This window comes from Anopheles cruzii, chromosome X, assembly GCF_943734635.1.
Source record: "Anopheles cruzii chromosome X, idAnoCruzAS_RS32_06, whole genome shotgun sequence".
Lineage (NCBI taxonomy): Eukaryota > Metazoa > Arthropoda > Insecta > Diptera > Culicidae > Anopheles > Anopheles cruzii.
The window spans coordinates 3,731,613-3,748,213 of record NC_069143.1 but is presented as its reverse complement, the minus strand read 5'-3'; the positions used below and the strand labels follow the sequence as shown (position 1 = coordinate 3,748,213).

The 16,601-nt window shown below is 50.3% G+C and overlaps 1 protein-coding gene across 1 annotated transcript; it reads right to left on the bottom strand.

Moving 5' to 3' along the window:
* Positions 1-13,581: 13,581 nt before the first annotated feature.
* On the bottom strand, positions 13,582-16,419 carry LOC128268547 (protein VAC14 homolog). The gene is made up of 6 exons (XM_053005672.1): positions 16,244-16,419; positions 14,687-16,148; positions 14,495-14,613; positions 14,331-14,410; positions 14,039-14,204; positions 13,582-13,938 (listed from the first exon to the last, which is right to left on the bottom strand). The coding sequence occupies exons 1-6, from the start codon at positions 16,339-16,341 to the stop codon at positions 13,812-13,814; spliced, it is 2,052 nt and encodes a 683-aa protein (XP_052861632.1). The 5' UTR covers positions 16,342-16,419; the 3' UTR covers positions 13,582-13,811.
* Positions 16,420-16,601: the final 182 nt, after the last annotated feature.

The window sequence follows — 16,601 nt, the reverse complement described above, 5'->3', positions numbered from 1 at the left end:
TACACCCTGTAACTCACAAACAAATGGAACACATAAAAAACAATGAGAGCATTTTTTTAAGTGTAAAGTATCAGCTTTAAAACACGCCAAAACTTGAAACTGTACGATCGATACCTCACAAGATATCGATCACTAAAGGCATCTATCGAGAAAATAATGGATTACTTTTTTCCCAACCCATTATATCTGCATTGCGTCCTAGTGACTTGTTGCTGTGATGTTGATTATTGCCAGTTTATCTATTTTTTTCTGGTATTGATTTCCCAGCAGGTTTTTATCCCATAAAAAGCATCGTCATTTTTAGTAACTTCTTCAATTATTTTGTTGATTGCTTTCCTACTTTTGTCAAATATTACTGAAACTTCCTTGCTGGGAGTCCTTCCAACTTCCACCAACACTCACTACTGGGTTAAGCACGCTTCCTTAATTAGCGTAGGATATGGCGATGTTTATGATACAAACAATTATATAGATAGCAAACTTTATTTCACTGGCCACATCTAAACAGGTGCTTGTCGGGAGAGGTGAAAAAACTTCCCCAAATCTCCAAGATGCCTTGTCGTAGGAATTAGGACAAAAATAATCGAACCCCAATAGATATAGTGGGAAACTGAATTTTATCAAATGCTTCAAGCGATGGATAGAAAGACAATATTTGTTGTATATTGAATAATACATAACATGGTTTAGAACTGTGAATACAAAAAGGGAAACAGGATCCCAGAACGAATGGGGGAAAACTGGACATTGGCTCGCGGTGTCCGGTGACCACCTTTTGCCACACGGTCCTCCGACGATCAAGATACCGGCGGGGGGTGGTTGCACATGGCACCCGAATGTGATCTTCCGCAATTGCGGGCGATTCACATCAAACGCGCCTTTTTATGGCGCCCATTGTCCCAGCTCTTACTTTGATGTTGAAAATGATTTTTGATGTTAGTCGCAAATCCATCAGATTAGCATCTCGGTGGCCATCGGTGGGTAGCCAATTGTGTGCCAACTTTGGAATTGGAAATTTGGATGCCTAGAATTAGACTAATAAGTATTCTATCAAACGATTAAATTCATGGGTTGGAAAATTTCCACAAACGCAATGGGCATTTTGCCGAAAAATCCCCCCAAAGCTCCTCGATCATTTTATATCCTTTTTCACACTCATAAAGCTAGTAAACGATTTGGCATTACAAATTGCTTTTACGCTAGGTGTTACGCTCCGAGTGGCCCTAGCTTACATACATAAAATATTTAATTTAACCAAATAAATTAAAAAGCAATGCAAAGCAAATTAAATGCAAAAAGGTTAAATGCAAACAGAAACTTGGTTAAAAAATCCGTAGATTCTTCCTACAACCAAATATGTCGGCCTATGCCACACAAATAATAACAATTAATTAATAGTGAAACTGTAATGAATAGTGCCTTTGGTTATCACTGGAAAGCCGTGTGCATTCCGCGAGCACCGTCGTTGTTTCGTTGTTTCAAGTAAACACGATCGTTCAGTCTGTTTGAACGAAATTTTCCCCATCAGAGACCCGTCAGTGTTCGTAAAATGCAACGCAATTGTCGCCGCCAGTCCATCACAATAAAATGTTGGCTGTATAATTTTAACCAACCTGTCGTTATTGATTTCTAGGCTATCATTATTTCGAACGATATAACAGTGGCAGCCCCGGCTCAAGGCAGCCCTGGTCTGCTGTGGCATTCTGGGCCGTTTACCCAGCACTACCTTCGGTTACCTTACGCAGTTACGGCTGCCGAGCCGATATCGGATCCAGTTGCCACCGATTGATTGATAGGTTAATTGCCCGTCTCAAGTTGCCGAGCCAACGCTGACGAGCCAAGCGCCGATGTGGAGCCGATGGCCAGCCCTGTAGCCCTTCAAACACACACACCGCCGCACCGCCTTTCCCCAAAGGAATGGATTAGAGTGGCAGGGATTTTCGCAGAGTGCGTATGGTGGGCTGCCGTGGTCTGCGGGAAGGATGCCTGCCAGGACCACTACCACCACCCCCAAACCACAGACTGCCGCGGGGCACCCCGCGTAGGCGAGAGAATGTCCGCGGCAACGGGTGGCGAACAATAAATCATCACCGGCGGCGCATTCGCATCGCAGTTCGCAGTGCACAATCGGGCCCGGTAATAAATCTATCATTATTTCGACCACCGGCTTCGGTCCACGGTCCTGGCCTTATCAAAATCGTATTAAATTACTGATTTCTTAAGCCACCCCCCTTCCGCCCACCACCCCCGCAGCAGACGTGGCAACTCGGTCCTTCTGGTCCTTCCTGGCTGAACGCCCACCGCGGCGCGATCTGATCCTTCGATAAACAATAAATGGAAGAATGCATTAGATGCGAGACAATGCCGGGCCGGCCCGACCCGGCTGGCTGACAGGTTGCGGGGTGTGCCATCCCATACCCCCCACGGCCCCCCCCACCGCACCCCGGCCACGGCACGGAAATAAATAAAAAATGTCTCTTTTCGGTTGGCCAAAAATCAAACACACACACACAAAAAGAAAAGAGCCCGAAAAGAAACACCCCCCACGGTGGGTCACGGAGGGTGGTGGTGGTGGTGGGTACGGGGGAGTGGTTCGACTATTCCCTGCGGTCAAATTTATCAGCCGATGTAAAACATTCTAAACCTGAAATGGCGCGCGAGGCGAGTGACGAGCTCCCACGGTGCCATAAATCCTGCAACGGGTAAGTAGTCTACCGGCTACAAGGGTGAGGGGGGGGTATGCCGACCCTCGGACCGGCGGCACGCTAAAGGACGATGCGATTCTACTAGCACCACACACTACTGACATCCCGAAGGGCCGCGTCAGAGGTGAACCGGTTTACCTAAGACAAAGAGTCCTTTCCGCCCCCCCCCCCATCATCGGTGGCGGTGGCGGTGGCGGCGGGAGGTGTGATCCTTGTGCTATTGTGTGCAAGAAAACAGAAAACAGGAAAACAGGACCAAAGGGGGAAAAAAATGGGAAAAAACTCACTTCTTCGAGACCCCGAGCCCGAGACAGCTTACCGTCGGCCAACGGCGGGGCTGGGTGCGAGGGGTGCGAGGGCATCCTTAAAGATGGTCCGAATTGACTTATGCCCAGAGCCCACCAGAATGCTGCCGCACGGGAAACCGTGTTTCCACGATTCCGGGGATCCGAAAATTGTTTGCCCAACCCAACCCCCGGGATCGAGATGAGCAATGTGGACTCACTTATCCTCCTGACCGGACACCAACCCACCGCCCCCCCCCCCCAGCTCTCGGCGACCTTTTAAATCTTCCTCCTGGGACCGGGGACCGGGCTGGCTGAATTAAACTCTATTATGGGCCGGGGTAATATGAGTACTTGAAAAATGGCCCAAGGTGGTAATCAATAATTCATTAGTTCGGCTGGGACTAGCTCCGGATAGGAGATGGTCAGAAGTGAAGTGGAGACTAGAAACAAAACGCCGTTGTCGCTGCTGCTGTTGCGCGCTCCTGGAAGACATTCATCTTCCCATCGGCACGGTCGACACTGTCACTTTTGTGGGAGCTTCACGGGCTCACCAGCCGCGCCCAGCCAGTGTGCCCAGCCATAAATTGTGCCCAGCCATCAGCGCGCTGACCCGTTTGCCGAGAGACACCGCGCGCCCCATCAGCCCTGGTCAGATGTCCTGGTGGCGGCGCGTAAAGAGGCGCCACGTGCCACGCCACATTAATCAACTATTAATGGGAGGTATGGGCGATGCGCGCCCGACTCCACCATCGTTGATTTTGGGAGCTACCACACCAGGGCTGAAAAGTCCCGAGTCTGTGGACATGTGTGGATGAGATCAGCAATCAGCATCAGCAAAACATTTAACAAAGCCACAAAATCGTTTTGGACGATCGAAAAGTGAAGTTGCGTGAGCTTTAGCAGAACGATTCTTGATGATTCACGGGCAGTGAGAGAATTACATGAATTGAACTGAGGCCTATTTTGAGACGGAAGCTAAATCGTTGAAGAGTTTTTTGACGGAGGCCTACCGTGATGATAAAACTGGACTGGCGTTTTCTTTCTGAGACCCGGTACTTTCTCGGCCCATGTATTAGCTCGGAGGAGTAGGAGCTCGCAGTAGGTCCGTACCGTCGAGGGAGCTCCGGTGCCTCCGGTTCTTGGTAGTACCGTTCACCGTTCACCGGGCCTTCACCATCTGGTATGCCATCTGGCTGGGGAAGGTGTCCACACACTTTTGGACACTCCCCGGGCCTGACTTGAGCCCGGTTGACACAACGCTGGGCCGACCCCGAGACAACCCTGTTGCATCGTTACAACAGCAACAGGATTCCCGGTGGTGGTCCACGGACCACGGAAGCCTCCAGTACCAGTTCCACGAACCCCAGTTCTCCAAATTCAGCTTCCGTCTCGCCCTTACAATTATTGATGGGCCGACCACGGGACGGCCGGCCGGTCGGCCTCCTGCCTCCGGGTTTCGGCAGTTGACCCCGGTGGCTCGGCTCACCCGGATTCGTCCCTTCCGATCCCCGGTGGTTCCATCCTTCGGAGCCCCGACCCTGAGGTGATAATGATATGGAGATTAATAAAGATAAATTTTGTTTATCTACTGTGGCAAATCGGCAGATTGTAATTTATTGAATTCCACTTCTTGCTTGCCCACCGCGACCTCCTCCTTCGCCCGCGTGTGCGCTCCTCCGCATGCGGGCCACGGAGTTCGATTGATTTGGGCGATTGGGCGATTTGACACATTTCAGGGAGTCAGGGGCCAGGGGGCGCACCGCGATGACGCGATACATGATGACACCCGCCCCGGTGTCGAGGTCGCGCACGGAGGGGTGATATGTTAATTCGCTACCGCGTCGCGCCCGGTGCGTATCGGTATCGGACGCAATTTCCCGACGGGACGACGCTTGACGAATTCGCGGGCGCCGGTGTCACCACGCCGGTGGTTGGGCTGAGGTGGGCGCCGAGTTCACGAGCGCGGACGTTCACCAGGACACCTAGTCGACTGCCGAGTGTGCGCTCCGTCACCCCTCCGGTCAAGGCACACACTTGGAGAGTGACACCATTTTCTGTGCCGTCATCGGAAATAATTGCACCCATCACATGCGGATGCGTATGCGCGAGCTGGGAAGGGACGGTCCGCTGCGCCCCCAGGGATGCTGTGCTGTGACGAGGCGCCTCGTCCGCCCATCGAACTACCACTTACAGTTCGGGTCGCGGGACCGCATTAACGGTCAGGATCGTCAGGCCGCGGAGTGGCCAACGCTTAGCGGCGCAATCTCTGCGACTCTTCCAAAGTCTTCCGAAGATGATGCGACAGGATTCACGATGGACAGAATGGGCCCCGGTGGACAGGATTACCGACACTGCGGCCTACGGCCTACGGGTGGTGCCTGGAGACAGCGGGGAGAGCACGCTTCACTCTCGGACAACCGGATGCGGGGCGCAATAAATCATACAATCAACTCGCTAGAATGATTATTCATGATCCTTTTTTCTTGTTTCTTTTTTTTTACAGGGACCGAATGGGCATCGGTCTGCCGACAACGACGACGAGGACGACGACGACGACGACGATGCTTGCCGCTGCGTGTGTGTGCGCTTTTTATTTGTTGTTAGTCCTTCCGTCCTTCCACGTCGCTGGACTCGCTGCGTTCTGCTGCGTTCCAGCGAGATCCAGGACTCCGCCGCCGCCACCGCCGTGTGTCCGTCGGGCCGTCCGGTTCCGTCGGGGGTTCCGTTCCGTTCGGCCAGAACGCTAGACCACAACAGATAAATCATATTGAATGATTGTCACACAGAGGTTTTTACACTCCGCCAGCCGCCCGGGAAGAAGTCCACTAGCCCGGTCCAGTCCGCTGGTACATTAGAGGGTGCGCCCGGTCCCGGGGACCTCACCATATAATCCATTTATAATCGATAAGAAATTTACATCTGAATAGCTTCGAATAGCCCACCGTACCCCAGCCGGCCACAGATTGGCCACGCAAAGCGGCGAGAACCAAGAACGGAGCAGCCGCCGTCTTCGCATTATCGGGACGGGCGGTTCCCCGACCTCCCGTGCCGTGTCGGCGATAAGACGTCTCGGTGGACGGACGTCCGGGAAACCCCTGGCACACGGCAAGGAGCACTGATCCCGTGGGGACGCACGGATGCCCCACTTTTTGGAAGCAGGACCCCGGTAACCTGTGTCCGGCAACGCCGAGCCTGAGGATTGGCCGGAACAACGGAGCGCACCAAGAAAGGGGTGCGCCACATTAGGAATGGATTATTTTATGTTGTATGCCTTCCTGCATGCCTTTCCTTCCTTCCTTCCTTGTTTCCTAGACCGGCCAAGTCAAGAGCGAAGAGATAGAGAGAGAGAGAGACGGAGAATGAGAGCGAGCGCGCGAAGGGATGATTTATCTGTTTCGAGTCGATTAGGGAAATTGGTTTTTATCACACATATTAGCCCACACATACCGGGCTCCCTGCTCCGCCCCGCGATGAAGGACGAACAAATTGTCAAACAAATGCGCAATTGCGAGTTTCCACAAACACACTTCGTACACACACACACACACATTTAGGGAGAGGAAAAAATTTGTGCCGAGGTTTGGTTACGCGAACTGCAATCCTGCAATAACTCCTTCTTCTTCGTATCCGGCAACTGCATCGAGAGACGGGCGGACGGGGTTGTTGGCGCCGCGCCAACCCGGGATTCAAACACCTGTCCTGGAATGCGAACCCATGGCCTGCTGTGTTCGAACTGATGAGCGTTACCGCGTTACCGCGTTACCACTGTCTGTCTTGCGAACTTTATTCGTTGCGATTAAGCGTAAAATGGAGAAACAAAAGAAACATAAAATCGCGATACTGGAGGATCTCATCGCGCATCGCGGTTGCGGTACAGCTCTCTTGAACAAAGGACATAGTACTTCCGTGACTGGGACCAGTTGCGTTGCTCCAAAACGTTGCCCCATTCATTAAGAGCCGGCCCGTCGACGAAACCGACTTTACCCGAACCAAAACCGACGACGTTTTAGTCTGCTAACCACTGCCGACGGCTTGTACTGTCATTAAAAGGTTATACTGTACAGTCTATCAGTGCGCCCGATGCCTGCTCGACACCCCCCCGCGTTCGTGCTGCTTCTGGTGGACCCCTCACCGATGGTGGCCGCATTTTACGACCGCCACCGTCGTCATCGTCGTCCACTCCGTGCTATCCGCCGCCGCTTTGGGTTGCTAATTTCTGAATTCAATTTTCCACATTTATGATCCACTTGGCGGTAGTGTTGTACATCCCCTTTCCAGTGTCACCTCCCTTCGCTGGAGGTTAGCGAACCCCTTTCTACCCAGAGCCGGGGGTTGCGCGGGGTCGGAGGCGTTTCAATCCGTGTTCCGTGTGCTGTCATTAACCGCAACACGTAGCCCGTTTTTGGTGCCACCGGGGCACCACACGACCGGCGGGTGCGCCGTCGCATATTGTGAAGATTTTTACGATAATGTTTCACCTCCCTCGGCGACCCCTCGCTGTTAGGGAGCGTCCCGTCCGCTTCCGTGCCGGCACCGGCAGTGGCGAAACCTCGAAAAGCCGTACCTCTCCTCCGCCGAACGAGTTGTGCCGATTGGGTGGATTGTTCACAATCAACTGCCTCCAGCACAGCACCGCAGAAGGTGGCGCTCCCGGTCGGACCGGGGGTGGACCAGAGATTAGGCTCTTGGTGGCATTGGTGGTGGTGCCCGCGCCGGACCGGCGCTCTATAAAATGCGTCAACGAGGCGCACCGATTAGTGATTTGCTCACCGGACGTGCAGACTCTCTGCGTCAGGCTTACGCACGACGGGCGTTGCGGACTAAATTTATGGTTATGCGAATTGTAATGTCACGTAGCGCTAGCGGAGGAGCAATGCCTGGCCAGAGGAGTGGATGGCATCGACATCGAGTTCACCGGGTTGAACCGCGGGTGTTGGTCAATCAACTAGCAGCACACCCGAGGCGAGGGGTTCGGTTACAGTAACAGAACAATCAGGGACTCACAAAAGGCCCTTGAGACAGCCCCCCCATACAGGTGAGCATCCTGCAGCGGAATCTTTTATAATCTCCGGCAGCTGTGTAATTCAAGCAGAACGCTTCCGGGTGTCCCAAAACCCTTCTTTAGGACTTCAAATGCGACGGACCGCCGTAGTACACAGAATTCTCATGTCAATCCGGGGCAGTACGACCGTGCGCCAAAGAAGCACTCCAATCGGGACCGTGATCCAATCTTCATCACATCTCAACATGGCAGCTTTATTGGATATTTACAGCCGGGATTGGACTTTCCGGCTAGCATGGTGCAGTCCTGGTGCTGCGCCAGAGAGCGCTTCAGAGGTGATGGTCGTTGCAGCCGAAGCAGGGCCTGTCGCTGCACCCATCGCTGTGGACATGGTGTGCATGGTCGTAAAACGCGGCTGAAGTCGGCCGCTCGATAGTCTGCCGCCAGCCCAGCGGTAGCAGTTAGCAGAGCGCTTGTCAAACTCGTCACTGACGCTATGTCCTCGGCCCACAGCCGCCTCACTTCGCTCACTGCGGGCTGCGGGATGGTCCACAGCAGCGCGTTGGCTATTGTCCATGTACGCGCGATGTTGGGCACATTTTAATAAAATTTAATTAATATTTAAATTTAATGATGCAACCAAGTATGCTGATAATACGTTACGACAGAACCTGCTGCCCCGTGCCGAGGTGGGGTAGCGATGGATCCTCGCGCCTACATCGTGCTGTGCAAAGAGCGTGCTTTTTTTCTGACTCGAAACTACTTGCTGCCAACGCTACCAACGGTTTGCTCCGTGCCGCCCGGTTTTCACTGTGTCTGTCGCTGTGCCCATAAACACCAGACCTTGCGATGGAAGTAAGGAGAAGATACCTACCGCAAAACGTGTGCCGGGGGGTGGTGAACGGTTTCGGTGTTTTGCGAAATCCATAATTTTAACAATTTTATGACTAACTCCCGCGCACTAACCGAAGCTACCTCTTTTGTGGCAGATCCATGACCACCCCATTCGCTTCACCCTTCGCTGCGTAGACCGTTTTCCGCACAGAGGCGCAAAGTGTGCGAGATTGTGTGATGCGTGATGTGCTTGGTGCCACTGGTTTCATTACCCTTCTGCAAATGCTGCTGATGGGTTGCTGGTTGCTGAGGATAACGACATGCACACGATGGCATCCCGGTGGTTTACGTCGACGTTCGACGTTGAAGTTCCAGCAGCACACACACACGAGCCGTTTAATCAGCGTCGTCCTTCCCGCCCCTTATGAACACCCCCCACGCGACACTGTTGATTCGCAATCCGACACAATGTACCATTCTCCGCGTTTGCTTGCGCCTTTGGGTGGGAGGCTAGTGAGTCAAGCGGCTGCTGGCGAAGAGCAGCAGCAGCTTTATGGTTAGAGGCTTTATGGTTTTCAAGATTTTCACACCGTCACCCAAGTGTCCTTTTTTGCACTCAACTTATCGATGCTGAGGTGGCCGAACTCTTTCCCTCGCTTTTCAAATTTAAATATTTACAATCACGTTAGTAAGCCATCTCGGTCCGGCTCAGCGTCCATCCTCGGCGATCATCCTCCTCCGATGGGCTCTATTGAACCTAAACCTCCAGCACGCGAGCCTCCCCCACCACCACTCTGAAACCGAGGCTTAAAACGGGTTAATCCTTGTGCCCGGGTTGGGTACCATTGATAAATAACCCCCAAATATCGCCCCGTCATGCCACTCCGGTCGTCGGCCGTTCACCAGCCATTACCCATTCAAATGAGGCCAGGTGGTGACTACACTTGTTTTAATCCTTTATGTTTTGGCCCGGGGCCCGGGGCTGACACGAGCGTGACTTGCGCTTGTCTCGCCCGTAATCAACCATGAAACCGAGGAAGTGGAACAAAAACACTATCTCTAGCTTCGCTTCGGCTGCGGACAATTATTTGATTCAGCCTGAGCGGTTTTATTTCGGAATTATCGTTCAGCGATGCGGTGGACGAAATAGTGTAATCTTCTGCGAAGCACGCAATTTTGAAACCCCGAAAACGGTGTTTTATATTCTTGAATATAACAATAAAAATAACAGATTGTATTTAACTTCAATGGAAAAAGGGCAAACAGAGAAGAATCAGCGACGAGAGAATCATCTTTGCAAGGCGACTGCAATGAAAATGCCTCTCACAGTGCATCAGTCATTGAAATCAATCAAAGCTTCGTCGACATTTGATTCCACCGGTGGGGTGGTTACTTGCACGAACGCTGACGAGCAAAGTAATATGCAGACTCAATATCAAAAACGCAACTACCAACGCACCGAGTTTGAGGCAGGGCGTTATTCTTGGGGTAGGCAGGTACTCCGACAGTGCTGCTACTATTTCCTCGTCTCACCGACAAACTTTCGAGTCAAACGCGTGATAGATCCTGCTAGCAACTTCTTTGTAGCTACGTTTAACGTAGGTACCTCTGTACGTTTAAATGAACATAAGCACCCTTTGAACGATATCCATGACGCGGACCATCTAAAAGCAACCGACAGGCGGCCGGCGAAAGTTGATGTCCAACAATTAATAATCGGTAATCTTCGTACGGTCCAAAACACGCGGGTAGGCGTTGCGCGCCTTCAGGATCCTCCGTGCTACGCGTCATGCTCCCGGAGTGCCTACTTCCAGCCGGGCACGCCGGGATGCTTTTAGTGTAATGAGCGAAATTGGATTGGCACATTTGTCATACACGAAGCGATGGGCGAGCGGCGATAACGACGGCGCGTCTCTAAAGGAAATGTGCCCGAGAAGAATGTGTGCGCGGATTGTGTGCTGCAGGAACGGAATCGTTAGTTTCGATGGCATCAAGCAACATATTCAACACAATTTTCTACCGCCACAAAGCCTCGCCGGATCTCGTGTGGGAAGAGAGAGAGAGAAAGCGAGAGATAGATAGAGAGAGAGAGAGAGAGTCCTATTAGCTGTCCGGCTTCTGCAGGCAACCTGTGCAGGAGTAGCAACAGCAGCAGCGATGAAGCAGTCCGAAAGATGATGAATAATCTTTTCCAGCAGCCTTTGTTACTTTCGGTCTCCTTCACCCCAGGAACGACATCGAAGTCAGAGTTGAACGTGGAGTGCCCAACTGGGGCTAAGTGAGGTTTGATAAATAGTTTTTGGAAACCGAACCTAGCACTAAACAATATAATCGTGTGCATTTCCCGAGCGCTTCATGACGAACCACAGCAAACGATGGGTCGAGTATGGGTTATACGGTAGGGTGCGGATGGCGCACTATTACTTAACGCCGCCTTCGAGCGGTTTCGGGCTGATTCGTAACGGAAGTGCTGCACCGCCGTGTGGTCCGTGCGTATGGAATCGCTCGTGTGACGTAACGAAAACGTGAAACGGAACCGTCGTAGCCTACCGAGAAATGCCAGATTTATTCTTATTTCCGGTCACATTATAAATGAACGAAAAACTAAACTTACTTTGAAGTTGATGAACACCTTGGTTATTTCCATAGTATCCTTCCACAGACAGTTGCTGACTTAGAAGAACGAGGGCTTCGGATCGGCAGCGGCAAATGGAATCATTAAACTCGTTCGAGATCCGAAAAACGTTTGCCCACCTGCGCCCGTACAGCTCAATGGTTGTTAAGTGATTGGACGTTGGCGAAACTAGGCTAAGAAGAAACCTGTAAACAAATGCACCATGAGCTACAGGTCAAACAAGCGTTTTCTCCCCTTTTTCCGCAGCGTGACAGACAGGCGACCGTGTCATCACGGTGGTGGTGCTGAAGAAGTGGATAGTTCCCGCGTCGAAAATGTATGAGCCGAGGTTGGGCGGCGGGTGGTGATGTGTAGGTTGCTAATTTTGCTAAGTAGTTTTTGGTATCGGTTTGTGCTCGGCGCATCCGAAGCGGTTGACCATTAATCTTGGTGCCTCGACGCAGCAACCCTCGCCGACGTATCGTGGGTTGACAAATGAATTTGACAGTTTAATCAAAATCAACACTTGGCAGCATGGTGCGGAGAGGGCTCCGACCGCGGGCCTAGGCAATCCCGCGGTCGACGTCGGAAACGGTCAACAGCTTCATCATTCCATGATCATCCGGTTATGATGTTCCGCATTTGTGTAGGTTGCTCTTTGTCCTTCTCATTGAGTCCATTTCGAGTTCCGCGCTGTCTCTCTTTTCGATGGCCCGTTTGACGAAGTACCCGCCGGTTTAGTTTCGGTGCCCTTCCCAGGGTCGGCTCACCCTCATTACCCTTGGCAGTAGAACGCTTGGCGGTGTATCCGAAACGCACCGCTGCTCGGCAGTATCACCCCTCAGCTCAAGCGGGTCAGCTTCGAATAACTCACTCGTCGCCGGTTTAAGATAATGAAGGATAAAATTCGCGACACTCGGACATAAGCTTCACGAACGAAATATCGATTGTTGAGATAAATCAATCAGCTACAGATGGGCGGCGCGTGACCACATGAAACCACCGGGGCTTCCTTACAAGCGGGCGCGGCAGCGACAAGCCCCTGCCCGGCAAAAGTAATTCGTTTTCGCACGGAACTGACCATTAAATCTGAATCGAAGGGTCGTTTGACAGTGATGTGCATCGGAGGTCAACCGGTGTCCGACGGTATCAAACAGGAATCTCCCTCTGGTAATCAACGGACAGGGACACGAACAGGGCTCAAAGAATATGCAAGAGGTGAGGCTACAAAATCGGGAACGTGATACAGTTAAATAATTAGTTAAAGCTACACGCATAAAATATATGCATTGTCATTCGCTTCTTTTCCATTTCCACAATGCGATCCATTTTATGCCTGGATGGATGGCTCGAATCACACGCCCCTCGTTTCGTCCATGGAAAAGGAATTTTCGTCCATGTAAGAGCATCAATGATTGTCTATCGCCTAGTGCTAGTAGAAGATCAAATTAGTCCACGCTTGCCAAAGGAGTTTGCCTTCTTGTACATTGATGAGGCATTTGATGCCGCCGCTATGTATGATTAACGCTTAAATCGTGCGTTTCCACCTTCATTTTCTTTCTTTCATACGAAGTAATGTAGTTGGACCATGATCTCACTCATTTTGCTAAGGCTTAATACAGGCTTAATACACAGTTACCAACCTGAATAATACACAATTTTAAATGGATTCCAGTGGTTCCGGAAGAATACCGCGATGCCGCTGATGCCGTTATGGTCGCACGGAACAAGACGACTTGCAGAACCGTCACAGATAGAACATTGACGACGAATGAAGAAAAGTTAAAAATTGGAATGCATGTCAATTAACTGCCGTTGCACTCACCAATCGTAAGCTCCGCAGACTACACCGTTCACGTCGTAATAGGGCCTTCATTTGCGAAAGTTGTGATACATACGTTTCGGAGCACAAATAAAGTTATTTTCGGACATTTTAAGCTACCTAAAAATTTTAACGTTAATCGTCCAAAATAATTTGATATGAGATACAAAATGAAAATAGCATACTACGTGAAAAATCCTCTACTTTCTGTAATAAAAGTTATTTATTTCTCCATGGGAACATCTTGTTGGGGCTAATTGAAGCAAATAAAATCGTCAAAAAATAAAAAAATAAAAATGGTCGATGTGAGACACGACGAAAAACAACATTATCTATTTGTTCATGATTATTATTTTACTTTACGTTTGTTTAGGTTAAGGTTTAGGTGTTAATCACTTTAAACTAACTTTGGAATGTACGTACGCGAAAAGTGAGCAATCATTTCGAAATTCTGTTGGCTCGGTTTCCCATTCGCAAGATGCAACATTTTACGGCAAAAGCGATGCATTTGCCCGTCTTCCCTTGGGTGTACACAGTTACACGTACCTTAGAATTGATTTTTCTTACGCTTTTCAATCCGTTTCTGATGGTGTAAATCCTGCATATACTTGAAATAAGTAAAAAGCTCGTCAAATTTGACCTTGCCTTGGCTCTGGATAGTCGATTTAGAATTTCTTTATGAAATGAAACAAGATCGAGAACAAAGTGGTATGGTTAAATCTGGCGCGTATGTGAAAACCAAACGGCAAAAAGGGTCGATACGGTGTCACTTACATCTTATTGGGCTGTCCCCAGTAATTCGGAACACACTGCAAACGATTGTTCAGCAAATGGAATGCCTCAGTCTGCGGAAGCAGCATCAGAACTCCGTACAGCGCGCGCGATAAGTGTACGGCGTCAGCATTATCGTTCTCGTGCGATATCAGTGTCAGCCGAAGCGCTGGATAATGGTTCATGGAAAAATTATTGAAATTTAATAAAAACATTAAAAATTAAATGAAAAAGCCAAGCCAGAAAATGGGCACCGGTGCGAGAAGTGCTAGAGTCACAATGGCAAAATTCTTACATGCAAATATTGGAGATTCTATAAGCTGCACCATTTTATCAATTTCGACGAGAAAATCAACTGTTATTTCCATGTCCGCACTGTAGACAGAGAAAACGAAGAAAATCGTAAACGTACGGTTACGAAAGGTTTCCGTGAAGCTGAACGAGGGAGGGACTACTTACAACAAACAAACGATCTCCGAGACATGCTGGTAACATTGGGCTAGTAGGCAAAGTGATAGCGTTGAGACGGGGCAATGGGTCCAACACTTGTATAGGCACTCGAACAGTGAGGCAGATTTCTTCAAATTGAATTTAAAACATTGCAATCTTACATTAGATACAAAATACCATTACTAGCACGTTGCTGATTACCTCGTTCCGAATGTCGCGCAGCATGTTGCGCAAATCAAACAGATCGGAAGTGGTAAGCAGGATCATGTTGAGCGTCCGCACCATGGTCGAGGCAATCTTTAGACTGATGCGTTCTTCAAGCAAAATTTCCGCAAACGTTCGATAAATATACTCGGCGTTCAGCAACCGGCACAGCTGACGAATGATCAATGTGCCGCGTTTCTCCAAAAACGTGTTGCTCTCACTGAAGAGATTCAGCAGCTCGACCAGAAACTGTCGGTACTGGGTCTGGTCAAAGTCCGCCCCCTGCACGGTAGCGGAGTTGACGATCTCTGCCAACACGACAATCGCTTGCAGCACGACCTCATCGGAACTGTCGGACAGGGAATCGCGCAGCAGCACCGGGAACAGCTTGTTCGCATGCTCGGACATCTCGTCGTGCACTTCGGTAAACAGATGGTGCACCCACTTCAGTACGGCGATCTTTGTTGGCACGGGACTGTGCACTAAATATTGGCGCAGCACCTCCATGACCGAGTTCAGATCGAGGTAACTAAGGTTACGTTGTTTGTCCTCACTACCCGACACCAGCTCCAGTAAGTGCAGGTTCACGGCATTCGCGCAGTCTTTGATGCTTTTCTTGGACTCGCTTTCGAACGCCAAGCATGGTAAGATGGCAGTGAAGATGCCACTCGTAAAGCACAGTATCTCGCCTCCGTACAGCTGGACAAACTCTTTGATCCACGTAATGGCATAGAACTGGATCAGCAAATTATTGGATTGCGCCAGCACGATCAGCAGGTTCGTCATCTTCAGCATATCGGCCGCCCCCGGGTCGGCCTTTATTATCTTGAGAAACTGCGCGAGTAACGACTCGCACATGCGCTGAATTTCTGGTAACGGATCTTCCAACATCTGGAACAGCCCGTGCAGGATCTCGGGTAGGTACACGACCATATTGATCTCGGGCACGGCATTCAGCACGGAGATCCACGAGATGATAAACTGGCGGGCAAACGAGCTCTTCACCATTATGCGCTCCCGTACGAGCGGGATGAAAGCATCAAGGTCGAAAGTTTGCGACGATTCAATCACTATGTCCTTCAGCAGGCGATCGAGTATTTCGCTGCCGTTCTTGATATTGTGATCAGGATCCGTCACCAGCCGGCTGAGTGCATTGAAGAGACTAGGGAAAAACGGTAAGACCGAGCCGCGTGATACCTTCACTACGTTGTAGAGAGATTCGCTAGCGAAATAGCGCACCCGCATGTCGCTGTCCATAAGGCAATTCAGGATCGGGTTGACGATGTCTTCAATGAACCGTTCGGTGTCCTTCCCCAGCGCGATGCTGGTGGCGGCGAGAGCGATCAGGCCACCCTTCTTTTTGTTCAAATCGTTCGATCGCACGAAATCTTTGCTCAGCACGTCGATGATGCGTTCTACCTGCGTCATGTTCTTTTTGGCATTAAATTCGGTCACCATCCTGCGGTAAGCATGCAAAATAGACATCGAAACTCCTGGTTAGTCTTATCTCACCGTTGTGCAAACGACAGCAGGACCGGTGCTTCCGTCACATACTTCTCTATTTCCAATGCCGCCATTTTTCGCTTGTCGTACGTTTTATCGCTGAGAGCCTTAACGCAAGCCTCACTGATCGGTGCAAATGCATTTTCCATTGTCCTTCCCCTTTTTTTACCACAGGCACTCAGAAATGCTACGCTGCGTTCTCAATTTGTGCACAGCAAATGCAACGCGCTACTCTAAAATCTGCTAAATACACGACCGATGCCAACTATTTGAAGAATAAAGGCACAGCTAAAATCTTTCGAGGCAATAATTCTTTTTAAACAGGCTCAGAGTCGAATTCCAATCGTTGGGGAGATGAAAGAAGCTCGAAGGAAAATAACAAAAACAATTTCAAACGTCAAAACACCGT